Here is a 15742-nt window from a genome sequence, read left to right as displayed (position 1 = left end):
CCCTATTCGCCTTTTCCTGGAGGGAGAGGTTGTTCGGATCAGAAATTTCAGGGACGGAGTGGAAAAATGGATTAAAGCAAAAATACTGAAAAGACTGGGAACTGTCATTTACCTGATCCAAGCGGGACAGAGACAGCGCACTGTGCATGTGGATCACATGTTACCATGGCGAGAGAACATGGAGAGACTGCCAGTTATCTTGTCTCCACCAGTTGCAGAAAATGTGCCATCAGTACAACTGGAGAGTGCTGTGTCAATTCCATCACCAGGACCATCAGTGAGTCGGACACAAAGAAGTCTCAACACTGAAGTAGATTCAAGTCCTACTGAGTTGCCATCATCAGAATTCAGATCACCCACAACCAAAACCCCACCAGTGATCCGCAGGTATCCAGAAAGGGTTCGAGTACCACCAAACAAACTGAATCTCTGACAACAGTATAAAAAGCTGTGTTAAAGGTGTATGAATACTGTTTGTATAATACATATCTTGTTGTTACAAATGAGGGTTAAGTGTTCAGTACTAAAAAAAAAAAATGGCATAAGTAGTTTTTCTAATTGAGCCTGCTGCATTTTTGGTTGGGTTGTTTTTATTTTGAGTAACTTCTAAAATTCTAAAAGGGGAGGAATGTAATAGATTGGTCTATGTGTGTAGGTTGCCATCTCCTGGTCAATGTTGGTCATAGCATACTGGGGTTGCTTTTTGGTTGGCCAACGTTTTACGTTGTTGTACACTTGACGGCAAGTGAGTGAGTCTGTTCTGAAGTCACAGTAAACGAGACGTAACTTCATCACCTCGCCTGTTTATTGCCTCCCATTCAATATATCACAAACTACATGAAGGAATTGTGGTGACAAACTGCTCAGCACAGACTTTACAAATCTAGTGGGTAACTCATCAAGGTGTGTATGTTAATGTTAGATATGGTGCCGTCTCCAAGCAGAAGAACATATTTCACCTTGGCTCTTGTTTGATTTGTGCAGACTTCACCGATTTTATAGTTTTCTTTCTGTTTGTGATAGTCACATTTGGCAGTTCTGCCTTGCACGGGTTAGATTCCAAGCCAGGGTTAGATTCCAAGCCAGGGTTGGATCAGGAAATAAAAACTAAAGCTGAAACAATTCATGTGATTGACTTGCTGTGGCCAAAGTACTAAAAGTGGAAGCAGGGAAAAAGTGAGGCTGAACCTTCTGGTGGCAAAGCATTCAAGAAAAGGAAAGTGAAATGTGAAATTAGACACGATAAAGCCAAACATTGACTGGACGCTTGATCCAAGCCGCTTAACCGCAGTGACCATCATGAAAGATAAAGATGGTACATTTCAACATGATAGAATCTGCCGCTATGAATATTACTGAGTTACCCGTTACATCTCAGGGCAACAGGTGTGTACTTATGGTCAAAGACTACTTCACGCGCTATGTCAACCTTTTCCAGCGTGCCTTTACAGTAGCAAAATGTATGTTTCAGGATTATATCAGACAACATGGGTTGCCAGAGTGTAGTCACACAGACCAGGTAGGCAATTTGAGTCAGACCTTGTAAAACACTTTGTAAAACCTTGCTGGAATAGTTACCTCTACTGCCCCCCAGTGGCCGTTAGAAAGGATGCACACATTTTGTGCTGAAGTCCTTAAAGCTGTCTTTCAGTTGTTGTTTTGTCGTTTGTGTCCTAGATGAAGTCGTTAGTGGCTCGGGGGAGGATAGGCGGGGCATTAGCTCAGCAACATTCTTCTTTTCTTTTCTTTTTTACAAGAACTTTACTGACAAAGTGCAAGTGTTTGTGGGCGTTACTGTACATGTTGGTATTGTACAGACTTTACCTTTAAGCTGATACTGAGGGCGACTGTGTTCACCTGTTTGACGCATGCAAATGATTCAATGTCCAGTACTGTGGAAATATGTTTGGATATGACAATCCGTTTATTTTAAGCTATCAAAATGAAATCAAATGTATGCTATAGAACATAATACAAGTACAAGTACAACCCATTTAAGTATGCTGACCTTGGCTTGAATGGAACAATTTGAGAGCAGCGAGACCTGACCACGCACGGCACGGTCCTAAACTGTTTGTGTCCTCCATGCAATCGCCCCGAACACCCAATCAATCAATCAATCAATCAATCAATGTTTATTTATATAGCCCTAAATCACAAATGTCTCAAAGGACTGTACAAACCATTACGACTACGACATCCCCGGAAGAACCCACATAAGGCCAAGGAAAACTCACACCCAGTGGGCAGGGAGAATTCACACCCAGTGGGACGCCAGTGACAATGATGACTATGAGAAACCTTGGAGAGGACCTCAAATGTGGGCAATCCCCCCTCCCCCCCTCCACCCCTCCCCCCCTCCCTGTAGGGGACCGAAAGCAATGGATGTCGAGCGGGTCTAACATGATACTGTGAAAGTTCAATCCATAGTGGCTCCAACACAGCCGCAAGAGTTCAGTTCAAAGCGAATCCAAGACAGCATCGAGAGTCCCGTCCACAGGAAACCATCCCAAGCGGAACACTCCCACCTAAACCCAATTAAATGACGTTACCATGGCAACTGCACTATAGCAACAGTCCCATCCCTGTCAACACTTCCTAGTACTCAAGAGGAAGTGGGCGGAGCAATCTGCCAAAAAGAAAATTCAGCATCAACAGAGCCAGCAATCAATTAGAGAAAACAAAATAAAAAACAAAATAAACAAATACGGAAATTTGGCTCCAACAGTATGCAAAGTGAATCTCTGTGGGGTGATGTACAACATTGTCTTTTGCATGACACTTCAAACTTTGATGGATATTGATATTGTTTTGGGGATGTTTAAAAAGAAAACACATTAAACACAAAACCCAATAACTGGATTTTTTGTTTTATCCACGAATGTAAGTTCGTAAAAAAATAAAAAAATAAAAATAAATAAAATAAACTTCCTTCCACAAACAATTCAGCCATTTTCTCTCACTGTTATATTGCATAAAGGTCTGAGGACATACATACAAAATAATCACAACACAATCATCATATTACAAAAGAGAGTAATGAAGATAATTTAAAATGGATTATAGAAACCCAACAAAAAATTCATGAAGTCACACATTTCAAAAATTAATGAAAGACAACTGTTCAAATGATGTATAAAGTAAATAATAATATGCTCCCTTAAGTGGTCCAGTAGATGTTTCAGATGTGAACCAGTACATATGTATATCATATAAAGGTGCTAATCTATGGGATTATTAACAATTACAAATACAAGTATGTAATATTTTCATATTTCAAACTATCTAATTTATAAATGTATTATTACGTACAGACCTAACTGCTAGGCATCTCTGCCTGTCGCACCTCCTCCAGTGCACTTCGAGGTCAGCTGCAGGGTCGTCAGCTGGTGCCACCGTTCACTGATGTTTCGCCCCCAAGCCAGGACACCTCACGGCGGAGGGGCAGTGGCTACGCGGGGACGTCTCCCCGCGCCACTCCCTGCAACTGACCTCACTGGGGTGTTGAGCCCCAAGTGTTGTCCCTCCTTCTTAGCCACATCCAGAAACTTGCCTTCTCTGCCTCCTCTGCCAACTCCTTGATGGCCCTCCTCAGGCTGGAACCGGTCATCACCGCCGCACGCAGGAGCCGGGTTGCAGAATCTCCTACGAAGCCCCTGCATCCGATCTCCACGGGGTGAATGGACGCAGACCAGCCTACCCCCTTGCATTCCTCTGCTAGGTCGCTGTACTTTGACCTTTTTAACTCATGTGCTACTGGTATTCCCTCCTCCCATGGCACGGTTAGCTCAACGATGAGGACTTTCTTAGCAGCTGAGGACCACGTCACAACGTCTGGTCTTAGCGTTGTCTGTATTACCTCATTTGGGAAGACTAGCTGCTTGTCCAGGTCAACGCGCATCTCCCAGCCCTTACCAGTGGTAAGCAGAAGGGATGATCTTTCCTTCTCTGTCTTCTGTCCTACCTCACCTGGTTTGATAAACTTGATGTTTGGCCGATGGGGATCTTTGGCGTTGTTTGCCCCGACTCTGCATCCCTCTAACAGCTCTGCCAGCTTCCTCAGCACCTGATTGTGTCGCCACCGGAAGCGCCCCTGCGTCAGCGCGACGTTGCAACCCGAAAGGATGTGCTTTAGTCCTGCATTGCCTTTGCTGCACAGATAGCACTTGCTATCGCTTCCGAACCACTGGGCGAGGTTTCGAGGGCATGGCAGGGTGTCATACGCTGCCCTCACGAGATTGAGGAGTTCGCCAGATTAAGTTATGACTCTTTGGATGGTATTCTCCCAGCGAGTCCATGCCCCCTGTTTTCCCTGGGATACGGCCCTAATCTGATACTGGTCTTGTGCCACTTGTGTGACCTCTTCCACCACCATGGCCTTCCTCTGCTGTCTCGTGGCTTTGGACCAGAACTGGACTGGTTTCCCCCATCCCAGTCCTGCCCGGCTGTCTTGGACTCTTCCCAGGATCTCCTTGTATTTCAGCCTCGAGACAGCTTGGTCCATCTCCACCTGGGCCCTCCACTTTCGTCCAGTGCGGACAATCACCGCTGCACTCTTCACAGCTTCGTCTCTTGATTCCCTCATCTCCAGTACAAGGCGAGTCTTCTCCTGCCTGTAACCCAGATTGATGGACTTTAGAGGAAGTTGCAGAATGTTCTTGCCGAAAAGACCTGTGTCTGAGAAACAGCGAGGGAGGCCCAGCCACTTCCTGATATAACCGTTGGCGGTGCTGTCCATCTTGCTGGCCTGAGAAGATGGAATTTCAGCTACTTTCAGCGGCCACATCACACGGTGGAAAAGTGTGAAGTGGTAACACCAAACCTTCAGTTTCCCAGGAAGTTGGCTGCCGTCGATCCTTACAAGGCCCTCTTTTAGTTGTTTCTGGACCACCCTCCCCATCTTCCTGTGCGAGGGCTCTGCTGTATACTCCCTCCCAAGGCTTCGGATGGGCTGCTCTGCCAGGAGTGGAATCTTCTCACCTCCTGCTGTAAAGACTGTCTTGTCATCTCTCACACCCTTCCTGATTGACAGGCTCCTGGACTTAGAGGGCTTTATCTTCATTCTCGCCCAGATGGTCAGTTCGTCGAAACGCTTGAGGAGTCGTGCTGTGCATGGGGCGGTCTGTAGGATGCTTGTCACATCATCTATGAAACCTCTCAGAGCGGGGAGTCTTCCTCCTGACGGTGTTTTCAGGCCTCTGGCCATTTGCCTTGCTCCAATGAGTAACACTTCAAATGCAGCCACAAAGAGGATTGGTGATATGGAGCAGCCCATGGCAAGTCCCACTTCCAACCGCTGCCATCCTGTCATGTAGTCATCTACTGAGAAGCACATGTGCAGGTTGTTGAAATACTTGGCTATGATGTTACTGACACACACAGGAACGTGGAAGAAATTCAGAGCAAATTCAACCAGCTTGTGTGGTACTGAGCCATAGGCATTTGCCAGGTCGAGCCATACCACGTGGAGGTTACTCCTTTCTCTTTTGGCACGCTGTATCTGATCCCGGATCACGGATGCATGCTCTATGCACCCCGGAAAGCCTGGCAGTCCGGCTTTTTCCACAGCTTGTATCAATGTAGCAGTTGTTGCTGAGGAAGCTGGATATCCTTCTTGCCAGGACAGAGAAAAATACTTTTCCCTCCACGTTCAGTAAAGCAATTGTCCTGAACTGGCTGATGTTGGTGGAATTTTGCTCCTTGGGGATGAATATTCCAACTGCCTCTTACCACTCTGCTGGAATGGATTGCTTCTTCCACACAACACGCATGAGCTTCCACAAGATTGTGAAGACATATTAAAGACATATTAAAAAAATAGTTACAGAAACAACAATGTCACACATGTTATATGTGTTCATGTTGTTAGAAAGTCAAAATTAAAGTCTTGATAGTTTATATCAAATCCTGCAGTTTCATTTGCTGCTGCTGTTCCCACCAGCACACTTGTGTTTCTTACACTGGTACTTAGAAGAGAATATTTCACCACACACACTGCAACTCAACATTTTCTCTCCTGGGTGTCTTCTCATGTGTGTTACAAGGTATGACCGGTCACAAAAGCTTCTGTTGCAGATTGAACAGGAATGTCATTTTTCACCAGTGTGTGTTGTTCTATTGTGTACTTTCAAACTCTGACTTTGTATAAAACATTTACCACACATTGAACAGATAAAACGTTTTTCTTCGGTGTGTATTTTCATGTGCACTTTCAAATTGTTACTCTGAACAAAACCTTTACCACAGAGTGAACAGATAAAAGGTTTTTCTCTGGTGTGTGTTCTCATGTTTATTTTCCAATTGCAACTTGTTACAAAACATTTACCACATTCTGAGCAAGGAAAAGGTTTTTCTCCAGCGTGTATTCTCATGTGTCTTTTCAGATAACTATGGTATTTAAAGGTTTTGTCACAGAGAGAACATGTGAAGTGAGTGTTGTCAGTGTGACATGTCTTATCATCTTTAGAGTTTTCATCATCAGTGTCAGGAGAGTGTGACGTTGTGTCCTCACTATCGGATAGTGGACCTAAGAGCTTGTCTGCTTGTGATCCTCCACAGTGGTCTCCATCAGCTTCTGTTGTCATGTGTTGTCTTGAGATGCTGCTTGGAGGCTCCGCCTCTCTCTTCTCCTCACTTTCACCTTTGACCTCATCATCTTCACTCTTCACAGTCACTGGGAACTCCTCCAGTCCTTCAATATGCTCTCCCTCCTGACTGATGCTGTGTTCTGCTGCTTCTTTTTTAATGTGGGGGGGCTGTGGCTCCTGCCCTCCCTCTTTAATGTGTTGGGAATGTAGAACCTCTTCTTCCTCATGTATGTTGGGGAATTGTGGCTCTTCTTCAACGTCTGCAGGACAAGAGGAAACAAACATTCTTTAGAAAAGTCCAGCTTTTCTCAGTCACACGAGACATTGTCCTGCACCAACATATGATCTCACAATCTCATCAGTTTCCCCTCACAGCAGTCAGGGTACTTCCAGCTGACACATGAAGAAGACCTTCAGGGAATGCCTTCCCAGGCCAACATCCAATCCACCTTATTCATACAAAAATATCTTAAAAGTAATTCCTGCAATCCATAATAGTGTGCTGTTCTCCCTCTGAATAAGTCATACACACACAGGAAATAATGTACCACATGCCAGCCTCCATGAAGTAGTACTAGTGATGAGCTCCCCCTGTTGGTGGACTATAATTAGTCATTTTCACATTCATTTTTAGAGACGGGTCTGCTCTAAAAAAGCATGAGCACAGTCAACATGTTGGCCAAAAAAGATGACATCTTTTTGGCTTTCATGTAGATAGTGTCGCCAAAATTAAACCGGGATGGAGTAATCAGATTACTGACTACTTCTTCAAAAGATAACTTGTTTATCTTTTTAATCAATCAATCAATCAACCAATCAATCAATCAATCAATGTTTACTTATATAGCCCTAAATCACTAGTGTCTCAAAGGGCTGCACAAACCACAACACAAACCACTACGACATCCTCGGTAGGCCCACATAAGGGCAAGGAAACTCAAACCCAGTAGTAATAATGGATTAGATTAATTTAGTACGTTTCCAGACACTCAAATTGCGTTAGAGTGAGAACTGAAAAGGCATCATTCATGCAGTCCACACATTCAATGTGTTAAGCTACATTTAATAATAATAATATTAATAATATTAATAATAATAATAATGATAATAATAATAACTGGATGAAGCAATTCCTGAAGGAATTGTGTGTGAATGCTCCAAAACTGAAATTGAACTGAAATGCTGAAATAATGTAGCATGAATGTAAGAATAGTTTAAATGTTGGAATGGTTTGAGTGTTGAAGAGTTGGAATTTCCAGGAAAACTGGAATTTGGTTTAAAACTTGGGAACATGTTAGTTTGAATGTCCAGGGTGAGTGGAATATGTTGATGTTGGAATGGTTTGTATAGGTTCATATCAATTTTAACTTCCTGGAAATTTGGGAATTTTGGGAAAAGCCGAATTTTTTTGAAAATGATGAGCATGAACTAGTTGAATTGGTCAGTGTTGGAATTGATTAAATCTGTCACGAAATGTTGAAGTAGTAACAGTTTTTTAATTGAATAATTGTATTACTGAATTTTTTGAAAACCGGGAATTTTTGAAGTTCTTAAAGCAACTTGGTTTTTTTTGTCCTGACTAAGAGGAATGTTTTGACAGTGGAACGGTTTAAATGTGAAATGAGTCATCGCAGTATAGAGGGTTGGAAAAAAGGTTAGAAAAATATAGGAATGCCTAGAAATTTGTTGAATGTGGAAAAATGGTTGTTTGAATTTCCAGAATGAATAGAATGTGCTGAAGGTGGAATGGTTTGAATGGGTTGAAAAATGTGGGAATTGTGGAAGTTATAATTGATGATTCATTTCGAATGGGGAAAATGTCCCTAAAGACCAGGAATTTTAGGAATTCTGGGAATGTTTTTAAATAAGTGTTGAAAGGGAGCACACAGTTCCTGAACAGGCTGAATACTTTGAATTTGGAACGGTTTGAATCGGATGAAAAATGTGGGAGTTGTTGAACTTTGATTTAATTCCTTTGAATGGGAATTTCATGGGAATTTTGGGAAAAGCAAGATTTTTGGGGGAACATTTCTGAATGTTCTGAACAGTGAGTGTTGGACTTTTTCAAATCGGGCCAGAAATGTTGACGTAGTAACATTTTTAATTGAGAAATGGTATTATGGAATTCCTGGAATTTCGTGAAAACCGGGAATTCTTCCAAGTTCAAAAAACTGTTTTGCAGAAAAAATTGCCGAAGCCAAATTTGTTAAGTGTCTTGAAGATACATTCATTCTCTTCGTCCACTCGGATGTGACGTCATTCCCAGCTTCCGGCTGTAACGTCATTGAACAGAAGAAAGCAGTACTGGCACATAGACGCAGAAAGCCGCAAGCAGGACGCTAATAAGTCAGTCCTATTATTTGTTCTCCACTTTGAAATATTTACGTCGTATAAAATACATCTTTGATTCGTTATATAAGGATGAATTCGTATCGATGCGCCAGAAGCACTGTGCCGCTTCTCGTGCTATCTTTGCTTGTTAGTTAACTTAGCTCGCTAGTTAGCTTAGCTTGTTAGCTGCTAACAGAAGACACAGAAGTTATCAACACATCGCTAAGTAGAGATCAAGTGTGAGAGTAAAGTGTTGTGATTGTGTGAAAATGTCTACATTACAAATGTTGAGAGCGTTAGTGGATCAGCGACTAACTGCTGCCGTTGAAGAAATATTTGTAGTGTTAGAAAGAACGATAGCAGAATACGAGGCGGAACTTTCTAGAACAAAAGAGCATTACAATCAACTACTGGACGCTGTTTTCAAGAAACATCAAGTTGTGTTACACAGAACAGGTTTGTTTACTTCTTACTCTCACATCTTTACTAACTTTATATTTGATTGTTAACAAGAAAATGACATTTGGTATAATTGAAGTGAGTGGAGTAGCCTTGTCAAGTGAAAGTAAACAATCTGGCATGCAAATGAAAGAAGATTCATGGAACAGAGTTATGTAACTAAAGAAGAGCATGGATAATCAACTGAAAACAGTCCTACGTTTTGTTACATAGGTAGTTTAGCAAAGCAAAAACGACAGCAAGCCTTAAAGTGTCCGTTTGCAAATTGCTTAAAGTTTGTTTTTTCCTTACAAAAAATATTACTCTATCATCACTGGCTTGCTTATGTTACTATTAGTGGTTTAACAGAACGTACATTTTTTTTTTCACAATGAGTAACTGAGATAGGTTCCAGCGGCCCCGAAAGGGACAAGTGGTAGAAAATGGATGGATAATTGTATTGAATAAAAATGGTTAGGAATTAGTTAGGCGCTCAGGCTTGTCACTTACTGCTGTCTCATACACAAAATTGGAAGCGTGTGCACGTACACAGAAACAGTCCGAGAGAAGCAACTAACACTTTTCAGTCATAGAATAGAATAGAGTAGAAAGTACTTTATTGATCACTGGGGGAAATTCAGCACCACAGTTCACTCACAATAAACAATAATAATAATAATAAATTAAATATAACATATTTTATATATAATATATGAATATTCTACATATATTCTACATTTAAGTGCAGTCAAGAAGGAACATATGCATTATACAGTCTGATGGTATGAAGGACCTCCTGTGTCGTTCCGTGTTACATTTTGGGAGTCTGAGCCTTCCACTGAATGTGCCCATTCTCTCCGCAAGGTCCGAGTGTAGTGGGTGGGAGGTGTTGTCCATAATGGCTAGGAGTTGTGCTAGACTTGTCCTCTCTGACACCACCGCCAGAGAGTCTAGCTCCATTCCCATCACGTTACTGGCCTTCTCTACCAACTTGTCCAGTCTGTTTGCGTCCCTCACTCTCACCCCACTGCCCCAGCAAGCCACGGCATACAAGAAGGCGCCCGCCACCACCGGCTCGTAGAACATCTTCAACCTATTTGTACAGACGTTGAAGGATCCTAGCCTCCTGAGGAAGTAGAGGCGGCTCTGTCCCTTCTTGTAGAGGGCCTCAGCGTGTTTTGACCCATTCAGCTTGTTGTCGATGTGTACTCCGAGGTATTTATAATCCTCCACCATGCCCACATCGACCCCCCTAATGGAAACAGGGGTTGCCGGAGTACTCCTCCTCCTTCCCAGGTCCACAACCAGCTCCTTGGTCTTCGTCACGTTGAGCTGGAGGTGGTTCTTTCCACACCATGTGACAAAGTCCTCCACCTGTGCCCTGTATTCCTCATCATCACCCTCCTCATTACACCCAACTATCGCAGATTCATCAGAAAACTTCTGAAGGTGGCAGGACTCTAACTGATAGTGGAAATCGGTGGTGTAAATGGTGAAGAGGAAGGGGGAGAGGACTGTACCCTGCGGGGCCCCGGTGTTGCTGACCAGCCTGTCAGACACAGTCCTGCAGTCGAATGTACTGTGGTCTGTCAGTCAGGTAATCTACAACCCAGGACACCAAGGGGGCCTCCACCTGCGTCTTTTCCAACTTCACACCCAGTAGCCTAGGCCGTATGGTATTGAAAGCACTGGAGAAGTCAAAAAACATGACCCTCACACTGCTCGCAGGCTTGTCGAGGTGGGTGTGGGCTCAGTTCAGCAGGTAGATGACTGCGTCTTCCACTCTCAGTCGGGCTGGTAGGCGAATTGGAGTGGGTCCAGGTGGGGCTTGACTTTAGGGCGGAGTTGTTCCAGGACCAACCTCTCCATGGTCTTCATTATATGGGAAGTTAGCGCCACCGACCTGTAGTCCTTTGACGTGCTGGGTCGCGTGCACTTGGGGATGGGGACCACGCATGAGGTTTTCCACTGTGTGGGGACTTTTTGCAGTCTAAGGCTCATGTTGAAGATGTGCTGGAGTACACCACACAGGCTCAAAGCCTGCGCCCCACAGCTTCTTTCTGACTACCGACAAGCACCGACAACTCATCCATTTTGTTTGCCAGAGAGCGCACGTTACCCATGACGAAGGAAGGAATATATGGCTTATATCTCCTTCTCTCCCTCCTCGCTTCAGCCCTCTTCTGTCTCGAGTGTCTCCCTTTCCCTCGACAGCCACAAGAACCTCCATAAGTCCTTTTTAGCTCCTCCGGGATCTGGTTAGTTAGCGCCGGGTCCGTTAGCTGGATGCTAATAACTGGTGCCGCTAACATCTGTTCCCTGGTGTAGATGAAAGAGCCTCTCCACTGATGTTGCCTGTTTGAGCTCGTCAGTAGCGTCCCCACCGTCAGTAAGACAAACAAAACACTTCTAAACTGCATGTTTAGAAGGGCACGACTTGATAGAAAGTAAATGTAGAGTAAATGTAAAAATATATAAAAGTACAAAACGAACAAAGACAAGGACGGAGCGAACTGCAGCAGCGGTCGTCTAGATCAGTGATTTTCAACCTTTTTTGAGCCGCGGCACACTTTTTACATTTACAAAATCCTGCGGCACACCACCAACCAAAATGACACAAAATGACACTAAAACAGTATATGATACGTATAGTTAATAATATAGTTTCTAAATGTATTTATACTCACCTAGTGTGAAACCTGGGCCTGTTTCGATTAACACAAAATGGATATCCTGGCAGAAATAGTAGTTAGACACACACAAAGCTCTTCCTCAACAGCTTTCAGTCTCTCTCTGTTTTTAGTTTTTATCGCAGTCAAGCTTGAGAAGCTCAGCTCACAAAGATATGTGGTTGAAAACGGGAGCAATGTCAAAATGGCTTTGTTGGCCAGAATGGGGATCTCCTTGGCAACAGATAACCAAAAACTTTCCAAAAGAAGATCAGCAAAGTTTAGCTTTGAACCCCGATCTTGTTTCAGTTCAAAGAGTATTTACATTTTCCCTTCTCAAAAACTTCTCCATCACTCTCACCTGCTCGCCTCCTCTTGCTGCGATCCCACACTGTCACGTGTCACGCAGCGCTAACTCGATTGTCTTTACAGGTATTTATCGCCCTCTGCTGCCACCTACTGAATTAGAAGAGTATGACATTATCTGCCGCACTTTATTACAGCAAGCACCCGACAATGGTTAATTAGGAGGTATTACATAATTTCTTACGGCACACCTGACGATCTCTCACGGCACACTGGTTGAAAATCACTGGTCCAGATCAACGCATGCGCACTATATCATGTTGTTGTTGTCATGATAGAATATACATTCAGTGATAACTAGGGATGTAAGCTTTGCTTTTTCACTCGGGCACCGGTGTTACTAAATGAAAACATTTAGTGAGTAGCACAGAAACAAATTTTAAGTAATATGAAGTGTTCTAAATCAGTGGTTCTCAAATGGGGGTACGCGTACCCCTGGGGGTACTTTAAGGTATGCCAAGGGGTACGTGAGATTTTTAAAACATATTCTAAAAATAGCAACAATTCAAAAATCCTTTATATATATTTATATTTATTGAATAATACTTCAACAAAATATGAATGTGAGTTCATAAACTGTAAAAAGAAATGCAACAATGCAATATCCAGTGTTGACTGCTAGATTTTTTGTGGACATGTTCCATAAATATTGATGTTAAAGATTTCTTATTTTGTGAAGAAATGTTTGAATTAGGTTCATGAATCCAGATGGATCTCTATTACAATCCCCAAAGAGGGCACATTAAGTTGATGATTATTTTTATGTGTAGAAATCTTTATTATTAATTGAATCACTTGTTTATTTTTCAACAAGGTTTTAGTTATTTTTATATCTTTTTTTCCAAATAATTCAAGAAAGACCACTACAAATGAGCAATGTGTTGCACTGTTATACAATTTAGTGAATCAGAAACTGATGACATAGTGCTGTATTTTACTTCTTTATCTATTTTTTTCAACCAAAAATGCTTTGCTTCTGATTAGGGGGTACTTGAATTTAAAACATTTTCACAGGGGGTACATCACTGAAAAAAGGTTGACAACCACTGCTCTAAATAACAGTTATAATATTAGCACGCAAACAACATATACAGTAAGATATGTATGTGCACTCATACTACTAAGACCGCATTTAGCTTTTTATAACCAAGTAATACTATAAAAGTATAGTCCACTAGCATATATCAGTAACATAACATGACTGACAGCACATGCATTTACATTACTGATCATAATGCCACTTATACACATGCCAGAATGAGCAGTGACGCTGATAGGTTTTCAATGTAGTCAGTCCCCAGGAACGTTGATTTGTTTAAAGTCTGTAAAAAACAGATAATGTTAACACAATGTCTAAAAGGCAAACATTTATCCATGAAAGCAGTATATCATCTACTATACATGGCTTTTACCACAAAATTATGTAACTACACACATACGTAACATGTACATGCACATTAGATTTGTGTGTTGATCTAACGCAGGGGTCGGCAACCATCAGCATACAAAGAGCCATTTTAGTCCATTTCCCCCCAAATAAAACCTACCTAGAGCCAGAAACTCTGTTAGATTCCTAAAATGACGATAACACCACTTATAGTTTTGTTACATGTGTGCTATAGGACTTAAGTAAATAAAATGTTTCTCTTTTTGATCCGTCCATTGTTAGGGGTTGACTGCTAAAAACAATACAATTGCATGGCAGCAAGAGATGTCGCATAAGGGCTGTGACATACATTTCTATCGACAATACATTCATATGTGTTTTATTTTCCTACGACAAGATCCCAGAACTCTCCAAAATAACAACTGTTACATTCAAATGAACTAAGTAAATAAAATGAAATATAATAGATCAAGTAACCATTATTTGTTGTCATTCGATTTCAAAGCCAAAGGGAGCCACGGCGGAGGCATGAAAGAACCGCATGGGGCTGCAGAGCCGCGGGTTGCAGACCCCTGATCTAACGGTAGCTATCGTTGAATATAGATTCAATATAATTAGAAATTGTGGGGAATATAGACACTAAAATGTTCTGTTAAACCACTAATGGTAACAAAACCTATCCTTTGGTGTTCTTAATTTATTTGTTGGAAAAATGTAACAGCACAATTTGCAAACAACTGAGTCCCTTTTCAAAATTATTAACTTATTTCTAACCTGCCTAAATAAGTTACATTTCTTATCATTATAATCAAATGACAGCAGTTGTTTCCACGAGATTATTTTCTAATAATAGTGTTTTAGACCATTTACAATGTAAGTAACAAAAAATATTGTTTTTTCATGAGCTGTGTACTAGTATTGTATGTCTGGGTAGGGATCCTGCTTTGGAAAAATTTGTACCCTTTCAGATATCGCATTTAGTTCCCGTTAAAACATTCACATGTTGCACAATGAGATGTAAGCATGGGATCATGTGTACTGTACATTCCTGTAACTTTGTGTTTATGTAATATATATTTGTATTAGTATTTCTTTAAAATAATAACAGCATTTCAAGAATAATGTTTTATAAAATAGGATTTTTAATAAATGACACTAGAATAAGCACACATTTGATTGGTAAAACTTTTTGTGTGGCAGTAAACGCATCACTGGCTAAGTGCCATTAGTGCATGTGTTGGTGCTCGTGGTAAAGAGCGAGCGGCTGCTGTTGATAAGATAAAGTTGGTTTTAGTCTGGTTTGTGCGGCAGAAAAATGACCAGTTTTGCTGGATAGGAAATTTTTTACCAATGTTTTGGTCATGTGTTTATGGCCGCCAAAAGTTTTGCTCAATAAAGGGATCGCTGGAATTCATGTCCTAAATGGTAAATGGATTATACTTGTATAGCGCTTTTCTACCTTCAAGGTACTCAAAGCGCTTTGACATATATATGTATATATGGGGATGGCGTGGCGAAGTTGGGAGAGTGGCTGTGCCAGCAAATAAATATTATGTCCAGCTGAGTGTAATTATAATGAATAGAACCCCATATATATATATATATATATACATATATATAGATGTATATACATATATATTTTATTTGTATATATATATATATATATGTATATATATATATATATATATATATACATATATATATATATATATATATATATATATATATATATATATATTAGGGCTGGGCAACGATTAAAACTTTTAATCAAAGTTAATCGCACTATTTCTCCGATTAATCGCGATTAACTGCATTGTATACGCAAAGCCCAATAATGAATTCAAAAGTAGTGTGTAGTGCACCTTTATTGGAATATTCTCCCACATGAACAAAAGCGCCAAAACATTTGTTGTGCAAACACAATTTAAATCAGTCCTTGTTAAACAGTAGCAGTTAAATAGCAT

General features: G+C 41.4%; 1 protein-coding gene across 3 annotated transcripts in view; it reads left to right on the top strand.

Moving 5' to 3' along the window:
* Nucleotides 1-15742, top strand: part of LOC133545415 (gastrula zinc finger protein XlCGF52.1-like) — a 229945-nt gene that overhangs the window by 206254 nt on the left and 7949 nt on the right. Inside the window, exon 1 of one of the 3 annotated variants that reach the window (XR_009804823.1) lies at nucleotides 8848-9374. The exons of 1 other annotated variant lie outside the window; for it this stretch is intronic. Coding sequence is in view for 1 of the 2 variants with exons in the window: in XM_061890989.1 (XP_061746973.1) it covers nucleotides 9188-9374 (187 nt within the window). In the remaining variant the exon portion in view is untranslated. Of the gene's footprint in view, nucleotides 1-8847; nucleotides 9375-15742 lie in introns of those variants that run through there. One more of the 3 variants, XM_061890989.1, reaches the window with a different exon arrangement.

This window comes from Nerophis ophidion, linkage group LG28, assembly GCF_033978795.1.
Source record: "Nerophis ophidion isolate RoL-2023_Sa linkage group LG28, RoL_Noph_v1.0, whole genome shotgun sequence".
NCBI classification, from domain to species: Eukaryota; Metazoa; Chordata; class Actinopteri; order Syngnathiformes; family Syngnathidae; genus Nerophis; species Nerophis ophidion.
Note: the sequence above shows the minus strand (reverse complement) of the source record. Positions and strands in the feature narration are given on the sequence as shown.